General features: G+C 40.4%; 1 protein-coding gene across 1 annotated transcript in view; it reads right to left on the bottom strand.

The window, feature by feature from the left end:
• The window catches only part of AMPH (amphiphysin), a gene marked incomplete at both ends in the record, with an annotated part of 33,811 nt that extends 15,535 nt beyond the window's left edge, over positions 1-18,276 (bottom strand). Inside the window, 3 exons of the mRNA XM_009701656.1 lie at positions 791-885; positions 7,510-7,564; positions 18,196-18,276. Of these exons, the coding sequence (XP_009699958.1) occupies positions 791-885; positions 7,510-7,564; positions 18,196-18,276 (231 nt within the window). The remainder of the gene's footprint in view (positions 1-790; positions 886-7,509; positions 7,565-18,195) is intronic.
• Positions 18,277-19,350: the final 1,074 nt, after the last annotated feature.

The following is a 19,350-nucleotide window of genomic DNA, read 5'->3' as shown; positions in this document are numbered from 1 at the left end:
TCAGCAGGAGGGAAGGGCAGAGGAAGGCAGCCAGAGAGAAGCAAAGCAATCATTATGCAGATTTCAGAAGACGTTCTGTCTTCCAGTTTCTTATTAATTATATTATCCAGGAGGCCTTGCAAACTGAATGCCAGGTGGTTGAAACTTCACTGATAACAGTTTGCACTTTCTTGTCACCACCAGCTCATTTGCTGACAGACTTCCCCCAGAATTAAGGCTGTTTAAGCAGGCAGTTCAGAGCACCTCAAGTCAAATTCCTGCAATGTCCTCTAGAAAAGCCTGTTCTTCTCTAATCAATGAAGGAAACTAAAAAAGGCTAAAATGAATAGGGCCCTTAAACTCCAGATTCTTGTCAGAGAGAGATGAGTGTCCCATCAATCAGATACCTCGTTTAGTGCCACCGATTCAATAGCTGTTACACTGCACACAAGAATAAGCAGATTTGGTAATTTTTAACCTTCATTTGAATCGAGAATTCCAATTGTAAAACTGCATGTAAGATACCTTGTACCAACTTGTCAAGCAGTCGCTATCAGGACCAATTCTGCTTACACCGATGTTGACCTCAGGGGGAGCTGACCTCAGCTAGTCCGTCAAATAGACATTGCAAACGTGGCATCTGGTCAGTAGGAGGTGCATTTCACAAGACCAATAATTTCTATACTCAGAAAACAGGATTTAACATGCAGTGAAGAATTAAGGGAAATTTCAGATGTACGCTTCTCCTCAACAGCTCAGATTAATCCATTTCCAGCCAAAATACTTTTTTTCCTCTTTCCACACATCTTACCTCTCCAATCATTTTCACATCTTCTCGTCCATACCAATCTGGCTCATACACTTCATGAAGAGACTCTGTAAGCTTCTTCGAGGCATCTTGCATCCCTGCAATTACACAGAATGAGGAACATAACTGCAAACTACAAGAAACCATTGTTAACTATCTTTATTTTGACCCACATGTACCCACTATGCTATTTCCTCTGGCGTATTTAGAATATTGTTTTCAAGAGCTGAAACAAAACCTTTATTTTCACCCAGCTCCCCCAAGTTAACGAGAAATGTCCCTTGCAGAAAGACTAACCCATATTTACATTCAGAAGAAAAGCTAAGTTTCTATCAGATTAGGGATTTCACTTTCTATCTGAGCTAAAGATAACTGAATGTGAATAACAACTTGGAGGGTAGTCCTGCCCACTAAAGACGTGTAATACCAAATTGAAAGATTATCACTGAAGGGATAGTCAAATAGCAACATGTCTTTGGTTATCCTCAGCTCTTCCACCCTCCAGAAGAGTTTCCTACCTCGTCTGTAATGAGTACCATGCCAGCCTCTGTGGAAGAACAGGCATTTCCAGGGTGAAACAGTTAAAATGGCAGAGGTTTATAGGAGTTGCTGGCTATAAAAATGGACTTAGGCAAAAAGCTAGAAAAGGTCTGCGCTAAATATAAGTGCTCCCCAGAACAGGGGAGGTTGCGCACAGGTAGAACATATCTCAGGATTTCTCTGTTTCTTTGTTTTCAAAGATATTTAAGCCTCAGGAGCTTTCACACAAAGTAGGATTGGCTGAGCTTGTTATTCTGGGACCCACAATAATGACGGTGACCTAAAGGTATGTTCATAATGGAGCAAAGGACTGGCAAGAGCTGAGACACTGTCCAGGGTAAAGAGATGCCTCAACTTGGGGAGAGTGCCATAACAGACCTGGTTTTATGAAGAATGATTATCTTGTATGCTCACCCAGTAGGTTTGGAAGTACATGGAGCCCAGCACTTATTTAAACTTGCAGCAGGGTGATGCCTACAGAGAAGTGTGCTAAGCCAAACTGCATCAGTCACCTCTGGAGCTCTTGCTACCACAGGTGAAACAAGAGTGGGGACTATTGATGGTAATACACAGAGGAGCTGGCTTAAATATAAACTAGTTTCAACAATATTATGAGAAAATGCCTAAATCTATCTTTAGTGAGATCAGTTTGGCCCCAGTGAGTAAATTACTGCCCTTAGTGAACGCATTGGGGTTTGCCTTTCCATTTGGTGGAGCACAAATACATTAGATGCTGAATATGGTTCTGAATCCAGTGAAACCAAACTGATCTCACCTACTGTGCTAAGAGTCACTTCAGAATCAGTAATTTTAAAATGACAACTTTACTTCAACTTCTTTGCAAAAATCTGAACACTAATTTTTTTTACCTAGCATTAACTTTTTTCAAAAAACACATTTTTTTCTCCAGTCAAAGTCTGTTTGCTGCAGCACATCTGTGCAGTCTTGAAAATATGTCCAGCATGATCTTCAGATTTAACTGCTCAGTGGCTGAATTTAGGAATAACATTGATATTTCTGTTTTCTGCACAAAGAAATGTTCAGGAGTGGAAGAGGAAAATTCACTTGAAACTTTAATCTCCGGAAGAGCAGACTTGACCTACCGAGTAGCTATTCTGCTACGCACTCCAAAATGCACACTCGAGATACGACAGGAAAATAAATGTAGTTGTGCACACTTCCCAATATAACAATGGTGATCTATGGAATGGGTAGGATAGGAAAAAAGATACTGAAAAAGCTGAAAGGCTGTTCTCAGACCTTGAGTTCAAGGGGAAGAATGGCATGAGAAAGGGGGAGAACGGCTACAAAGGAAACCCTGGTACAAGCCTTCACCCTTACATCAAAAGGTGCTGAGCCAAAACAGAATATTTGATCTCTTCAGGGACTGCCTTGGGGGTGTATTTTAATGACAGAGCTCAGCTCAGAGAACTGGTGTAGCACAAGAACTTAAGATGCATTTTTCTTCCTTTTCTCCTGCTTGGTTAATACTTAGGAGGATGCATCATCAGCTAAAAAAGGGTTCCTGAATAAAGGGTTTGGGTTTTTGCCTAGAATACACCAGATTACCGTAAAATACAGGTGATCTTCACATATTTTTCCAGGCAGGATTCATTTAAAATCTTTCATGCCACTGCAAATTAATCAACCCAGTAGGTAATACAAAACCAGCATAGCATCGCCATGCTTAAGAAGGCTGCTTCTGTCCGCTCAAGGCAAACGCAGAGGCCAAGAAGGTTTGTGTATCCCTGCTCACGCTTGATCCTTTCTGATACCTGAACTTCTGCCCTTAAGCACGCTGTATGCTAAATCTGCCACGTAGGTTGCTGCAGCAGGCGGGCAGGCTAGCACAGCCGCTCCTAATCCCTCCTGCAGCTTGCACTCAGCTCCATCACACACCAGGCTTGGGGAAAACACTTTTTCCTACCCGGTCTTTCTTTTTTTAAGTACTATAGGACTCGGGCATATACCTGCTTAATATCCTGTGCTTGAGTCTTATCAAAGCTGCACCAACTTTCAGACTTTTTTCAGTTCTGAGAATCTAGTAATCCTCTATTCTTCCACTTTCTTGTAAAAACCATTCAAATCCAGCTGCAGCATGAGGCAAGAGGGCATTACAGCACTTGGCTTCTTCAGTCAGGGCCTTTGGTCCAAAATTTCCACAGGCCAAGATTATCCATCCTACTCCCCTCCTACTTCATCTCCACTAGGTTTACTGCAATACCCCAAATGAGTCCATATGTAAACGCCAATCCGGTGGCTTCCCCATTCTTTTTCATGCCTGTAGGCATAAACTTACAATGTCCAATGATTTTTTTTTTGGCTGGTTTTCACATAGAATTACTTCTTATGCACTGATACCTTTTATGCATTATTCAGCACTAAAGTTAAGAGGATTAGTGCCTCAGGCATAGACTGCAGGCTGTCTCTCTCTCTGCTGTTTATAACTGCTATCACTGAGAAAGATAAATTGTTTAAAGCAAGTCATTAAAGTCCTATGAAATGTGAAAAGAATTTTTACTGCTGATGAACAGTTAGAAATTTATATTTAATATCAATTGTTTCATTTAGTACCGCTTCTTCTTGATAATTGGGTCACTTATTAAATAACTACAAATGCCAAAAAGAATTGAACCGCTTAGGAAAAATGATGTTAAATAATCCAGTTATTGAAGTCTGAGGCTCTTGGATTAAATCATCCCTCTTTCTATGGGAAAGAGCCCCTGTCCCTGCAACCCCAAAGGGCTTCTAGAGGCCCCCCACATGGTCAGAGTCCTGGGGGTGGGGGTGCAGAGACATTCCCACCAAGACAGCAGAAACATTCCCTAAAGACAGCAGATGGTAGGTGACTGCCATCACAATTTCAATGTCCTCAAACTCCCATGGAGTTTGACGCTGGTCTGGGACTCCATGTTGGCCGTAGGACTCATATGCTGTGGGGTTTTCCTCGCTCCCCAGCAGGGAAATCTAGGCTGAATCATGGAGAAAATCCAATTTTCCTGATGCACCCTGGTCTGGCTCTTGATATTGAATTATTTGAGTGGGGAAGAGAGCTTCATGTGTGGTCCCCCAGGGAAATGACCTATCCTGTCATAAGAATTGTATCTGTTATTGCTAGTTACCCATTAGATTTTCCACTGGAACAATTCAATCATTTCATAATTTATTACTAAATTTTACAGAACAATGATGAATAGTTTTATTGCTTCTAAGAAATTACCCGATTGATTTTAAGTTCTGTGTCTCTGAAGGATATGTGCAGTTCTGTCAGCCACAGACTAACAACTAGGCAGCAAAACTGCTTACAGACCTCCAAAATCTCTCCTCCCCTTCCTGTAGGCCAGTCATTATTTCTCACTACAGTAAGCCACCTGAACAGTACGGTGCTTCTTTTTCATGATGCAAGATTCCTTTTTACCTCTCCCACCTTGCCATCCGCATGCAGATCCAGGTTCGCATCTCCCCATCTGTACTGGTACTTGCAAAGAGCTCAGGGAATGGGAAGCTGATTTAGGGTTTCTTTAACAATTGGCCCATAAAACCATTCAAGTCGCCTACAGCTCTCACAAGCTTAAAAAAAATAAATCATGAAGTAGAGAACTCAGACACACGTTGCCAAGGAGACTGGAAGAGACAGAAGACTGAGGCATGAGATGACTATAGCTATGGGGGATAGTACACAGTCTTGTCAGTACAAACACCACAGATACACAGCAGATGTTAAATTATCATGCAGGTGAACTAAAACAGCACATAAAAGCCATTCACAAGTTCAACAGCTTTATGGCACGGTTCCTCTGAGTCCTTGAGTAACCATCAGTAAATATCAAGATCCAGCTAAGACTAAGAAGCATCTGTGAGTGAGAGAAGGAATCTGAATACAGCAAAAATTTTAAGAATGTGTGATATTAAACCTCAAATTGTCAAGTATATTAAAGTGAAGGGACAGAGGGTGATAAGAAAGCAAGGAATGGTCAATTGAGCCTAAATTGTGCCTGGATCTTGTACTTCCAACTTCCAATATCCAGTCGCTTAGAAATCATGCAGCAAAATTAAACTTTCTACTGGAGTTCACAACATACCAGGTTCATAAAATGCTTTTAGTTAAAGTTAGCTATCTTACCAATTCCTGAAACCCTTTAAAATTACCTGCTTTTCTCACACCTGTAAGAGTACAAGGATGTCAAATACATTATTTTCTAATGATACAATCAACCTTTTTTCCCTGCAAAATGAATGCCTGATGACAGTGTGCTTCCAATGCTCAGATGTCCTAGGTGCAGAAATCCCACTCCACTGCCTAAATATGGAGATTCCCATGCTTTTGTGCATAACCACCCCAGAATCTTTTAATGATGGCAGTCCTTCAAAGAATAGCAACAAAGAGAGTGAAGCAGTTGCTGGATCTGCTCCTACCATTCAAAATCTGGAAAGGTCTTTGCCATTGCTGAGCTAGTCAGGTCTGGGGAAGCCCCAGGCAGAGCTGTGTATTGTGGACTACCGTCTCAGGGTGTCCTATCACTCCACAGCACGAAGGTGTGCCAAAACATCTGCCAAGGATGCTCACTGGTGGCTTGTTGGCTTTGGAGAATAACATTTTTAAGGCTCTTGCAAGTTGCTTATGACTGAGTCTTTAACACATGAAGATAACGAGGTGCTAACAAACACTTTTTATTCTCAGTAAGAAAGTCAGTCCAAATTATCTTCAAATATGGACTTACAGGCTGCAATAAGAGGAAGATGCTGAACAGAAAAGCATGGCTAAAAAGGCAAAACTTGCACAATGAAAAATTTCACACCAAGTTAAAACACAAAACTTGATGCAAAGAGTAGCCCACTAGACAGTAACCCAGCAAACGGGCCACAAATACATAGAGTACGAGGAAAAAAGAAAAAGAGAGAGAAAGAAAATGAAACAGAGGAGGATTGTTGTCACCAACACAGAAATCAAAGCAGCATGTAAACAGTCAGCCTACATGATAGAAAAGCCATCTGGCCAAACAGCCTCATCACGCTGCTTCTGAGTATCCATCTGATAATGGGTGTGGGGAAGGGATGACTGAAAAACGAGAAAATAAAATCAGCATACAGTGGGTCCCCAAAAATGACTGTTGCTGAAATCGGCTCTAAGAACAAAAGATACTGTGCAAACCCCTACAAGGCAAAACATCTATCCTCTGGTACAGGATCTTCCTTGCCCAGCCCATCCAGCAAATAATAGATGGTCAAGGACATTAAGCTACTGCTTTGCTCTCTTTTTTACAATTCCCATCAAAAAGAGCTTTCTTCCCTGCCTGTCAACAGCTGCTGAAGCTTTATTATGACACAGTGATTTCCAGGGATGTTAATACTCATTTGTAACATTTTCCCTACTGGCCTGGAGCCAGGTTAAAAATATATACACATATAGATATTTATCACTTATATATAAATTTACCTCAAGAAGCCGTTACTGTCTCTGTCAGTCACCAACTCTTATTCCCTTCCCTTTAGCATCTGGCCTCCAACTCCTCCAAAGAGAGGCGGCATGAGAAAGAGAACACTCTGCATATGGTACCAAGCTGAGTATGCTGGCTTTACAAAAGTCCAGTGGGATTTAAATAGCTGTTTACTTAATCTCTGATATTTAAGCACTGACCAGTGAGTTTCTGCTACTTGTATTTTCAATGTAGTATCAAAAGAGATCACATTTGATTTTTAATTTTTTTTAAAAAAATGGATTAGGCACTCAGAAATAGATGAGAAATGACAGCATCACAGGCAGCATGGTTTTGGAGGGAGATCATCATCCAACTAGTAATACCTGGAAATGTTAGTTATGTATATCAAGCAGTCCCTTGCCTTGCATGGAGTATTTCATATTCTAGCATTTGCAAAAAAGAGTAACAAGATGCATAGATTTTGTGGGTGCTCAAAATGCACGCAACATGAGAATTTGGACAGCAGTCCTGCACACAAAGGACAGCCAAGGACGAGCTGTGCATGCAAGACTACACACATGTGCTGACACCGAAGGTGCAGAATCCCTAGCGACAGGCTAAAGAGCCTGTGCTGGTTCCAAAGCAAAAATGACAAAAGCAGTATTACTTGTTTTTGTCTTTGTATACCTTAAACAAACCTACTTGTCTCAATTTTTAGAAAAGTTTGCTTTATGAAAGCATGACGTAAAACTTAAAAATCACCTTTGATGGCTGCTAAATATCCTCTCAGTTCTCTCTGGAGCCTGGAACCCTCTGCCTGGAAAAGAAAAAGCAAAAAAAAAAGCAAGGAAGTAAAACCACATTTCAGTTACATTAGTGAAAACACATTTCAGTTATATTTTACGCTTTAAAACATGTATGTCAAACAACAACAAAAAGCAATTTCAGGAGCTATCTGGTGAATAGTGTCACTTGTTGCAAGCATGCACAGGTTCATACAGAAAAAGCGGTCTGGCCAAGATGCTATGCACAGTGTGGTCTCTATGCTAAAATTTCTGGGTTTATTTTATCAATCATCTGCACAGGGGAGAATTCCAGCCAAAGACAGACAGGTATATTTTATGGCCAAGGTCCAGTTCAAGTCAGTCTGGCCAATGTCCTAACCTGAAACACAAAGAAGTATAATCAAGAACATGTACCTCCACTGGAACCCACTGAAATGGGGCCAGTCTAGACTTGCAGAAAACCTATGCCCTTACATAAATGGCTTATTACTTTTGCAACAGTTTTCCAAGTATTTTAACAGTTTAATATTTTGCAAGCAAATAACTACTATAAAACAATAGCATTAGTTATTTCGTTTAGCTTGGCTAGTGCATCTTGCAGTCTGCTGTGAAATCTCAACTGTTTCTTTGGCAAATACATCAAAATTATCTTTATCTTATACCAACAGCCTTTGAAAAACCCAGAAGAGACAAAACAAAATGGGTTGCTTTATCTCTGACTGTATCACAAGTTGGACTTCACAGCTCCTAGGATTTGCAACAAAACCTGTGCTACGCTACAGCACATACTTTATTGCTAGAAAGCTGTTGTCCAGGACACCTTCAATATCCTGAAGATTTTGGAAATGCTCCATGTTTATCAGTTCCCAATATATTTCAAATTATTTATTTAAGCAGTTGGAAACTATAGGAATTATCAGCTTGTAGTCACATTTTCTCATCTACAGCTACACCATATGGAAAAGTCAGCTGCTTTGGAGTTTCTCTCATATTTTTTGTGTGAAAGTCAGAACCCAAAAGGGTGCATGTGTGAATACTTTAGAAGGCAGAGTGTCAACTGGTATAAGCTGTTGTAACTCCACTTAAGTCAAAGGACTTCTCATGTCAGTAAAGGATTTGCCATCAGTGACAGCGATGCTCAGAGCATTCAGACACAGAGGACTATAAGAAATTCAGGTTGAAAGGGACCATCTGGGGTTTAGAATCCATCTACCTGCAGCCACGTTAAACACAAATTGTGGTTCTCAAAAAAATATTCACTTGCCTCACCAGTACACACATTGCAATGCAGGTTACATCCACCAAACTCCCTTGCCTCTCCCAGCTCCCTGCAGGGAACCAAACGCCTTTAGAACTGGATCAAAAACCCCCAAATTGCAATGCACTGTAAGGAGAGAGCAACTTTAAGGTCCTGCAAATATTAAAAAATTTAGAATGTAAAAATGTCTGAGCAGGCATAGAAAAACAGACTGAATTCACTTTACTGATTCAATGAACAGAAGGTTGCTTTTACACTAATTTGATCTGAAGCAAAACTCCTTTTTGAACCTAAATCCATTAATAAACTAAATTCTGAGCACAGGAATAGACCCACCAAGGTGATAGCTGAACAGCAGCATGAGCACGGGAGCACCCAGCCCACCAATCTGTCTCTGGTTTGGGACCATATTTGATGCTCCAAGGAAAGGCAAACTCTTCCCTTGCTTTGGGATCAAAGCTGCATATCAAAGCAGGGGCCAGAGAGGCACAGGTTGAGCAGTCAATGGATTAAACCTCAGGTTTAATTACTTACAACACAATAGAAAGTTCTGAAAGTAGCGGTAGCTTGATGTACCCCTTAAGAAAATATATAAATATAAATCTTAATACTATTTAGCAAGAAGTACTACCCTAACCCATCATAACAACACATTTTATCATCCTACATAACACGGTAGCATCCTAACACGCTTCAGAAGCTGACTTTTTTTCTACTTCTTTCCATGCTAGAATGGGAGGCACAGAGATGACAGAAATTGTCTGCTTTCCGCAGACACAAGGCATTAAGTGAACACCACCGTCACAGAGGAAAGGAGATTGAACCTGGGGGCAAAATTTCTCGCTCTCGGATCCGAAGAGAAGTATCTGTAAACACGTGGCAGAAAGAGAAGGGAAGTTCCCTTTTTATGCATGCCAGTCTCCTCCTGGGAGGATCCCTGGTACTCTGAGAAGTCACACAGAGATATAGAAATTAACTTTCCAATTCATATCTTCTTTGGCCTGAGTGTTTCTGGCAAAAACGAGAAGCAGATACAGCAACTTGATTCTCCATCATGGTCCAGTTGAACACATGCTTGAAAAATAACAATTTTTAGTTATTAAAGAATTTCTGATATTTCATGAGCAGCAAACCACAGCTGGAAGGCTCAGAACACTGTTACCTGTCCTTGTGTCCAGTAAAAGGCCTACATTTACTCGTACATGTGCTGTTTTGTCACTAGGACTAACTAGCACATCATAAATGGCATGTCAGGGACACACATTGTTCAAACACTATGTTTATAACTCTACTGCGTAGTTTCATGCCTGGTACCCTAAACCACTATAAGATATATTATCGTTGGTGAGCATTGTGCGTCATCAGCCACTGCTGTGCAGGAAAAGGCATAAGAAAGTCAAAGCAGTAAAACATGATGCAAATATTTTGCCATATGTGCTGTTAGGACTTCTGACATTTCATTCAAAAGAATGATTTTAACACGCACCTCCCTCAGTCTAGGTTATTAACAGGTCACAAACCACTGAAATATCCAAGCAGCACAGAGCCATATAAATTTGCCATCATTAGCAAATGTTTTATGACACGTGACATTAAAACATCCATGGGCAAGGGCCAGCTTCCACTGAATTCGAGAGATACTCTCTCAGTTTCAATGACAACAGAGTGAGATCTTTCTATAAAATACCAGAAATAAAAATTTGCATCAAAAGTCGTCAGCCCTGTGAATTCTGCAAAACGTGCCTCTGGACTACACATTTCGCTATACTAAACTCACTATCAGTGAGGAGACATATACTTTTACCACCTAACAGACTAATTAATATTCACAGGATGAAAATACTGCATTATTGGCTCTGCACATCTTGCAAACTATGACATGCAGGGTGTAAAAAGCACTGTTTTAAAGATTGCGACATACTTAATATTGTCCCTTCTTGATGTTTACTGTTTTCTTTCTCCTTTCTGGTCTATCAGATGAAAGCATCTGGTGGCTCTGACACCACTGCTCCAAGAATCTTCATTAAGGCCATCAATTTTGTTAACTAAGATGGAGCTTCTTGGAGGAGAATGTAAAGTAGGTGTCACTTTGCAGATATTGTGCTTCTCTGAAATGAGATTTCCGAAGAGAGCACTAATGCTTCCTTTATAATTTCATAATTTCTTTTATTTGTTCTACATGAGGCAGCAAAATGAGTCAGAGTTTCATAACATGCAAGAAAACTCCAGAGAGATCTCAATAACATAGTTAACAGCAAACTTCTTACAATTGGGTTGTTTGATAACAGCATGCATGTTCTCACCGGACTCCAGGACCAGAAATCAGTGCTCTTAGCTCACCTGATCAAACTCAACATACAAATTGCAAAAAAACCTGTCAGGCAAACCTGTTAAACCACACATAAGAGCAAGAGAGGCAATGCTAACAACCCAAAACACCATCCCTCATTAGGAAAATTGACACAGCTCTCCACAGCGATGTCCCAAACAACATCTTGTTACTCTGAACACTGAGGCACACTCAGTGTCGCTGTCAGATCCCCTTTTCTACTCCCCAGTCTTATTTCATGGTCAAGATTACGCAGCTGGTAAAGACATGTGTACCTGTTGAGATAAGGATGCTCAGCGTTTCAGGATCTTGTCATCTACAGTCACAGGTCTTACACATCTGTACAGCAACATTAAGCCTTTTCAGTGCTACTGATTCTTGTATATGTTTAGTTTTGGTGTTGTTTTTTTTTTTCCAAAGAGTAGTATTTAAGCATATCTTAGCACTGGAATTAAGATGATGAGAGCCACAGCACTGTTGGGTGTAAGACTGACAAGACCTACAAAAAAATTAATGACTACAACCACAAAAAAAAAAAGGTTTGTATCTTACAGCTTTTGCTTCCTGATGCATTAGAAAAATCGTAGCTTCCACTCAGAAATTAAAGGCCACCTTGCCTCCACGAAAGCTGGAATTAGATGACCTATTTGCCAGGCATCATTTATTCACAGCTTTCCAGGCAGAACAGAAGAGTTTGATTTTTCTATCATGTCACATACAGGATGTAAACACAATACATCTTTACAGGAAAGGTCAGCACAGCATGTGCTTGATACCAAAAAACAAATAAATCACTCCAGTGAGAGTCAAGACCACTGTCAATACTGAATCTGAAACATAGGTTAATTAATAACCTGCCCCATAGAAATGCAAACCAGACAATTATTAACGATTAGCGATAGGACAAGAGGAAACGGTCTCAAGTTGCGCCAGGGGAGGTTCAGGCTGGACATTAGAAAGAACTTCTTCACCGTTAGAGTCGTTAGGCATTGGAACGGGCTCCCCAGGGAGGTGGTGGAGTCACCGTCCCTGGAGATGTTCAAAACATGTTTAGATGTGGTGCTTCAACACATGGTTTAGTGAGTTTAGCGGGCATGGTGCCATCAGGTATATGGTTTGACTTGATGATCTCTGAGGTCTCTTCCAACCATACTGATTCCATGACCGTCGTACAAGCATACTCATGTCCTCAAAGTAGGGCCCAGACTAATGGTTTTAATGAAAATTCGGGGTGTGCAAAGCCAGAGAATGCAGAGCCTACAAGTCTATGGCTTGTAGATATTAATCTATACATACTAAACGCCAAGCTATACTTTCTGAACCTGTACTTAGCCTCTATTTATGCATATAGCTGCATACACATAACTATATTCTTAAATAACGTGTATAAGCTATGCATTAATAGGTCTGGTAGTAACCTGTCCACAGCTGTTTGTTGTGAACTACACCACGTCCAATCCACGTGTAAATCCCAGAGTTGGGCTATGTCAACTATCCCCAGGGTCATTTCTCCCAAAGGGCTCCTGAAGAAACATATACCAGTCTGCTTTAAAAATAGTCAGAAATAACTTGATCATCCAACTGCACCGCCTGGGAGGAAACAATTAGCACAGTTACTAAAGCTGCAGAGGCATATATCCAATATATCCAAGGGGCAATCAAAACCAGCCCAGTGTGACAATGAATTAGACTTTAGATTTGGAGCAATCAATAGGCAGAATCAAAAAAAAATAAAAATAAAAACATCAGATCAGCCGCTCCATCCTTTCAAGCAAGGAATTAGTTAGAATGGATCTGGGCTATTCCTGCAGAGATAATTTTGCAGCATAAAACAGAAGGCTTCACCTTTCTGGGTATCCTGCCTGATTGGAAATTAAGGAGGTTGAGATAAAATTTAATGGTACACTATGTTTCTTCTTGTCTTGGGAAAAATGGCCCTTCAGACGTAAGATAATTATTAAACATACATTTCAGAGTAAAATGATAAATCGGCAGAGAAACTCCTCCCATAGTCCCCAAGATACTTTGCACATTGCATTGCTTGTATTTGGCTTAGTGGTCACCCAGTATCTGATGGATGCTTTGGGACTGCCCCTGAAAAGATGCCTGTCAGATGCAGTGCCCCTAAATGCAAACACTTCTTGGCTCACAGAAAAAAAGCTCCCTCCCAACTAGTCTAGATTGTGTTTTCCTGTGTCTGGTTTACTTCAGAGTATCTATCAGAGACAGCATTTGGCATCACCTTTGTTTAGCAAACAAAGGTGATGTCTGTCTATGGACAGACCTGTATTGAACCAACAATACGTTGCACCTCAACAAGTATCAAGAATCCCCTGAGTAACAGCTAAGGAGAAACAGTGTCTACCATTCAGAGTAATTTGAAAGTTTGCATTTTATGTTTATTGCCTGGATTCTTTTCTCCAATTCAAGCCCATGCACAAGATCAGTAAGATGAGGGGGTCTAAGGGTAGGACATAAGGTAGGTTTAAAGATGGTCTAACAGATATATGGGATACTTAATAATTCCCAGAGAAAAGAAGGTGTTGCCAAACACAGATTGAAATTCATGTGGTAATATATCTTGAAGCTCCCCTTCTTCATCATGTCCTTTGTTCAACTCGAGATTAAGACACCTATCACTGTCTACATGAGTTGAGTGCCTCTCCTTGTCTTAGAGTCAACATAGATCTCTTCAGTGCAAACTGTGGAGTCAGGAGGGCAATGATCTGAACTGGTTCCCTCTCCGAGGGCAGGGTTCAGCTGCCAAAACACATGCACCTGTTGCTGCTGGAGATGCCACAGGGTGCTCGAGGGGAACACAGAGCCAGCAGGTATGACACAGGACTGTGGCCAAAGCCATATGGCTCTGTCTGGAGCAATAGCTGAGGGCCAGGTGGGACACCACGAGGCACATCTGGTCCCTGTGTGTAGGTGGTGAATCTCATCTTGGGTACCTTAACTCATGAATAAATTTTAAGATATCAGTGGCACATCTGATGCAAAAAACCACACTTCAATAAATGTTAATTGTCTCACAGAACAACTTTAAGACAAAGTTGTGTCGCAGCTATAAGGCAGCTAAGCATGCTGGCATGAAACGGGCAGGATAAACCTTTTCAGGACCCCTATCAATTACACCCAAGGAGCAAGCTCTTACTGCGAGGCACACATTAAGCAAAGCAGTCCACAGAAGCAGGTTCCGCTCACTCAACAACAGCAAAAAAAGGCTCTTCATTTTCACCTAATTCTATAAACTAGCAAGAACAGCATTTGACATTTTGCTTTATTCTGACAACATGTCATGGGTAACTGCTTTTGTAGTAGCAATTGCTATATCTGTGTGTACATATACAATACATAATGGTTTATAAACACTAAAATATATTTTAACTGTACTCTAAAATAAAAGAAGTCTCATAACCACATATGAGAAAATTTATTAGAGGTAAATATGCATAGACATGAAACAGAATATTGATCTTTTACAAAAATGAAGCAAGCACTGCCAGTCATTAAAATATACTTGGGGATAAGGGAATTGCTACTTTACTTCCTGTCAAAAAAAGAAAGTATAAGAGGTGGTTGCTTGAACAACAGAATAGAGATGAAATTTCAGGTAAATCCTCAATGGACTTGATATTTTCAGTCCAGAGAACTATGCGGGAATTGTCTTTCTTTTTTCTCTCCCCTCTCTGAACTTCAGGGTCGATTAATAGGCTGAGCACATCCAAAATTAGCTGTGCAGAGAAAAACATTTAAGCCCCAAGAAACTGCTTGCAATACACTGAAAATCTGTGCCATACTGTGTCATATAAGTTAACACATTTCATTTGTTCCACATGTTTTTATTTAGACTGGCAATTTTCAGTTTACAACTTAAGTGGAAGGTGAATAACAGCTGTATTCTCTGTTAAAAATCTAAATGTTTTTACTGCTGGTTGCAGCTGCAGTATCTTACTGCTTGTGATAGGAAAAGTCCTGAGGCTCTGCAAAGCCACCATGCTCTGTTCTCTCCAGACATGGGATGACTCAGTTTCTCCATGGTGATTCATCTGGGTAATTCAACTGTGGGTTGTCAAGTCCAGAAGGGGCTCTTATCCAGCCGTATTCAGACAGAGATGGGAACGGATCACTGGGGAGTCTAAATGAGCTTTTCCTTCAATTAGATCTGCTGGACATATCCTTACACATAGCCTTCTGTTGAGTTTGGTACATACCCACTATCCAATCTGCTATTCAGGCAAGGAATAGCATGTTAAGATTCCCGTTTTTCAATTATCTGTTTCCTGGGTAATGAGCACTATGCTCTTTCTCCTTCCTTTCTCTATCCTTTCCCTGACCTGAACTAGGAGTCCTCATTTATTATCTTTGGAGACTATTAATAAAAAGATCATCCTACACTTAAGACCAGTTGACCTTCCAAGTGTTGCAGGATCAATAAGGTAGGGAAACAAGAACAACAGACCATTTTCACAGCTTTCAGCTTACCAGGATCCCCAGAGCCCACGTGGCACCAACTGCTATAAACAACTTAAAGAGACACAGAACTGAAGTGACAGTCTTCCTCAAAACCAAACGTAGGTAGGCGAGATGGCCAAGGAGCAACCAAATCACCGCTAACTGAGACTGCAAGAAACAAAGTAAAGTCTGGACCTTCTCTCAAACTGCCTCTGTACTAGAAAGGCCTTGTTAGGTCAGCAACAACCAGAGACATATAATCCTGGAGGGAACTGCAAAAGATGGGACAGCCTCTAAGAGGGGCAGTTCTGCTTGCTAGCCACCTGAATGGCCCACATCAACAGTTTGGTGGACCTCAGCACACGGATTAATCACCCAGATTGCCTTTTTAGTCTTTAATAACTAGAATTTAATTTTTTTTTTCCTAAAGGCTCTAGAGTTGCAGAGACAACCTTGAAAGCAGGACTGAATGTAAACTAAGAAGAGATGGCTGCCTGAGTTCACAGAAGACAGCAGTTCTGCAAGGTATTAATCAGTAAGAGCAATAATTCAGATGCACATTGTAACACTTCGTATCATTGCATTGCTAGTAAGTTGTAGAGCAAAGCACGGACAAAACTAAGAACATTTAAGCAGTTTATATGCTTCTTATTAGTTAACATGGCAGAAACAGTGCTTTTGCAGCATTTTTTCCCCTTTATTTGAACAATTGAGCACAACAGAACTCTTTGAGAGCGAGCCGAGCACAGTAAACTTGTGTGATTAGTTTAATAAATGTACAGTCTCCCTCATTTGGTGTGCCAGTGGATGTAGCCTAATCTGCATGTGCCCCTCAAGAGTGTTGTAGTAGATCCCTCTGCACTCACTCCTCCCTACCCAATTCCTCCTCTGGCCCCAAGTCACATTCGCATCTGGATTTAGCACCATGCAGGTCCTGCAGAGTCCACGGTTGTTAATTACTGCATCTCTGTACATCAAAGGAGGAAATAAAAAGGAAGCAAAGCTGAGATCCTCCTTAGTCCTTAGCAAGGCTTTCAGCTGAAAATCACCATTACGGAAGATTCTTGGTAAAGGACAGAAAAAAACAAACACTTGAGACAATTTTGCTTAAAAAGACTTTTTTCCTCTTCCACACCTCTTTCTAATTTCACTCAGAATTTTTAGCTTTTTAGCTAAAAAAAATTTCCACAAAACTGTTTCTTCATGGGGATGCTCCAGCTACTCCTTCTGCACCCAATAAGAACCTTACAGATGCACCTTATTTCTAGTAAAGCAGTTACTGACTGTGCAAACAGCTGGGACATTGACAGCAAGAATAGGCAGCAACACAAGGACAATCAAGAAAGAAATGATCCACTGATATTCCAGTGTACTTGGGAAAGAGGAAAGGGAAGAAAAGGGAAACTAACACATCTCTGCAGGGTTTCAAATCTTCTAAGTGCTTCTTCAGGCCTATTAAATCCCACCATCTTCCTGACCTTGAGAAATGTGAGGGAGGAACCACCCTCAGAGAAACAGATTCTCTTACTTCCCATCATTTTAATCTTTGGGGAAGAGGGAAGATCTACACAATGGCCCAGTGCCTCCTGAAACCTCCCTCCCTTCTAAGCTGACAGAGGAAAATAAAGGCTAAGTGACCTTAAGATACAAAAGACTTAATAAGCATCCCAGCAGTCAGGATGCAGGGTTTGTGTTTACATGGAAAGGACAGAAGTGCATGTGGTAGATAGGAATGATTCAGGGAAGAAATTGCAAACACTGACATAAGCCAATTTTTACATTGTGTAAAATGCGTGGGAGTAGTTCTCTCACCCTCCAGTGCCTTTCTATATGAGCTCTAAATGATAGCTCACAAAGACGACAGATACCTCAGTTCATACTTACATAACAAGACTATTTTCTTGGTGGCGTTAATGCACCTCATGGCAGGCATTCATTTGTACTGGAAAGCTACTATATAAGTAATTAAATTAATCACCGTGGAGCCAAAAATTCTGTCCAACAAAGCAAGGAGTAATTGAGGATGGAGTTCAGCATTGCATTGGGAGTAGATTATAAACTCCTCAGGGCACCTTCCTTTTCATGTGTTGTGTTTACAACATTAAGAGCAATTGAGCGCTGTTCCCCAATACTGCTTCATCAGCACGGCCACCACAGCCCCCTGCACCGACAAGGAGCATAACAACACACGGCTGTCTGAAACTATTCATCTATTCACTTCGTATGAAACCAGTATTACTATATACCACCGATGAAATCAATCCACAAAATGAAACCAAGGAAATACATCTCTTTGTAAGAAGGCAACTACAAAGCTGCGTTTAGTTGGGGTTGGGTTCTGTTCTCAATTATGCTGTTGAAAATGTGCTGTCACTCTGCTGATCTCAGGCAGTTTGAGCGTGATGGTGTCATATATGATTACAATATGTCCTTTTTTATAAGCACATTTCTTAGCCCTCTGCATGTACAAATCCAACCGTTCTGTTTGAAAATAGCAGAACAAAATCTTATACCCCCCAAAAAAATTCTTACCTATTACTCTAACATCTTCAAAATCAGCAAGTTCAAATACACTACATTCTTAAGACACAATTAAAGAAACTAAAAAAGTAACTGACCTCTTGCCGTTTGAAGTTTTGAACATATTCTTCAAATTGTTCATCTTTTGTTTCATCTGCTTTTCCTAGTTTTTGAAGTACCTATATTGAAAAGAAAAAGGAATAATTCAATATTTGTGTCACAAAACAAAAATGCTGCTACTTTCAACACTTCTGTTCTTGCAGTTAGGCTTAATTAGCATTTTATTTTGGGGGATGTTGTGTGCACTACTGTTTTCAAAGTTCACATGGGAAACCATTTTGTCAAAATAAAAAAGGATAAAAGCAGGAGTATGGTGTGTGTATGTATGTGTGGAAACGTACTTCAAAATATGGAGTCCTTGAGGGGGTATGAAGTTTTTTTTTTTTAATGAAGAAACTTTTCCTTTAGCAAAGAATCCCAGGGTTTCAAAGTAAGGAAGAATGAGAGAAATTTGCTGGCACTGCACGTTGTCCTCCCATTCAGAGAAAAAAAAAAATAATCAAATTTCATTAGGTTTTTCTTCTGTTTATGGTTCATTACATCAAACGGTATTACCATTATCCTTATCCGCATGATTTTCAACATAAAGTCACAGAGAATAAAGAACTGTAAGGCTGCATAAGAAATTGTTACCACTCATGCTGATTTAAAACTTCTATTGGTGTTCATATTTGCTGCCCTCATTAATTCAGAAGTGGATTGTCATCCACTAGATAATAAATACACTACAACATGTCAGCAGTAAGGGCTATTCACGCGATAGCAATCTCAAAAGTAATTTGACACAGCTACACTTTACACTGTATTTAACTACAATAAATGCATTCTATTATTAAATCCCGGCACTACCCATTCATTTTAATATTGAAGACATAGCTGCAAATAGGCTTCACCCTTCTTGTCAAGCAGCCCCCAAATCTTTATAGAGTACTTGTATGTGGGATGAACCACCTCACACAGCGACGTTCAAATTGCTCTCCCATGACAAATTGACCAAACTTTCCATTTTCACAGGAAAAAACAAACACACCATAAAACACAAACAGTAGCGATTAACTGATACTATGAATAAACATATAAACATCACCACCTATTCTTCTCAAAACAAAGACTGTACAGCTCCAGTCCTGCCATATTGTCTCCCCGACCACCTGCCTCTCCCCACCTCAGCCAGCCCCACACTATAAAACCGG

Source organism: Cariama cristata, unplaced genomic scaffold (assembly GCF_000690535.1).
Source record: "Cariama cristata isolate BGI_N322 unplaced genomic scaffold, ASM69053v1 scaffold12010, whole genome shotgun sequence".
Taxonomy (NCBI): domain Eukaryota; kingdom Metazoa; phylum Chordata; class Aves; order Cariamiformes; family Cariamidae; genus Cariama; species Cariama cristata.
The sequence above is the reverse complement of the archived record's forward strand: the minus strand, read 5'-3'. Positions and strand labels throughout refer to the sequence as shown.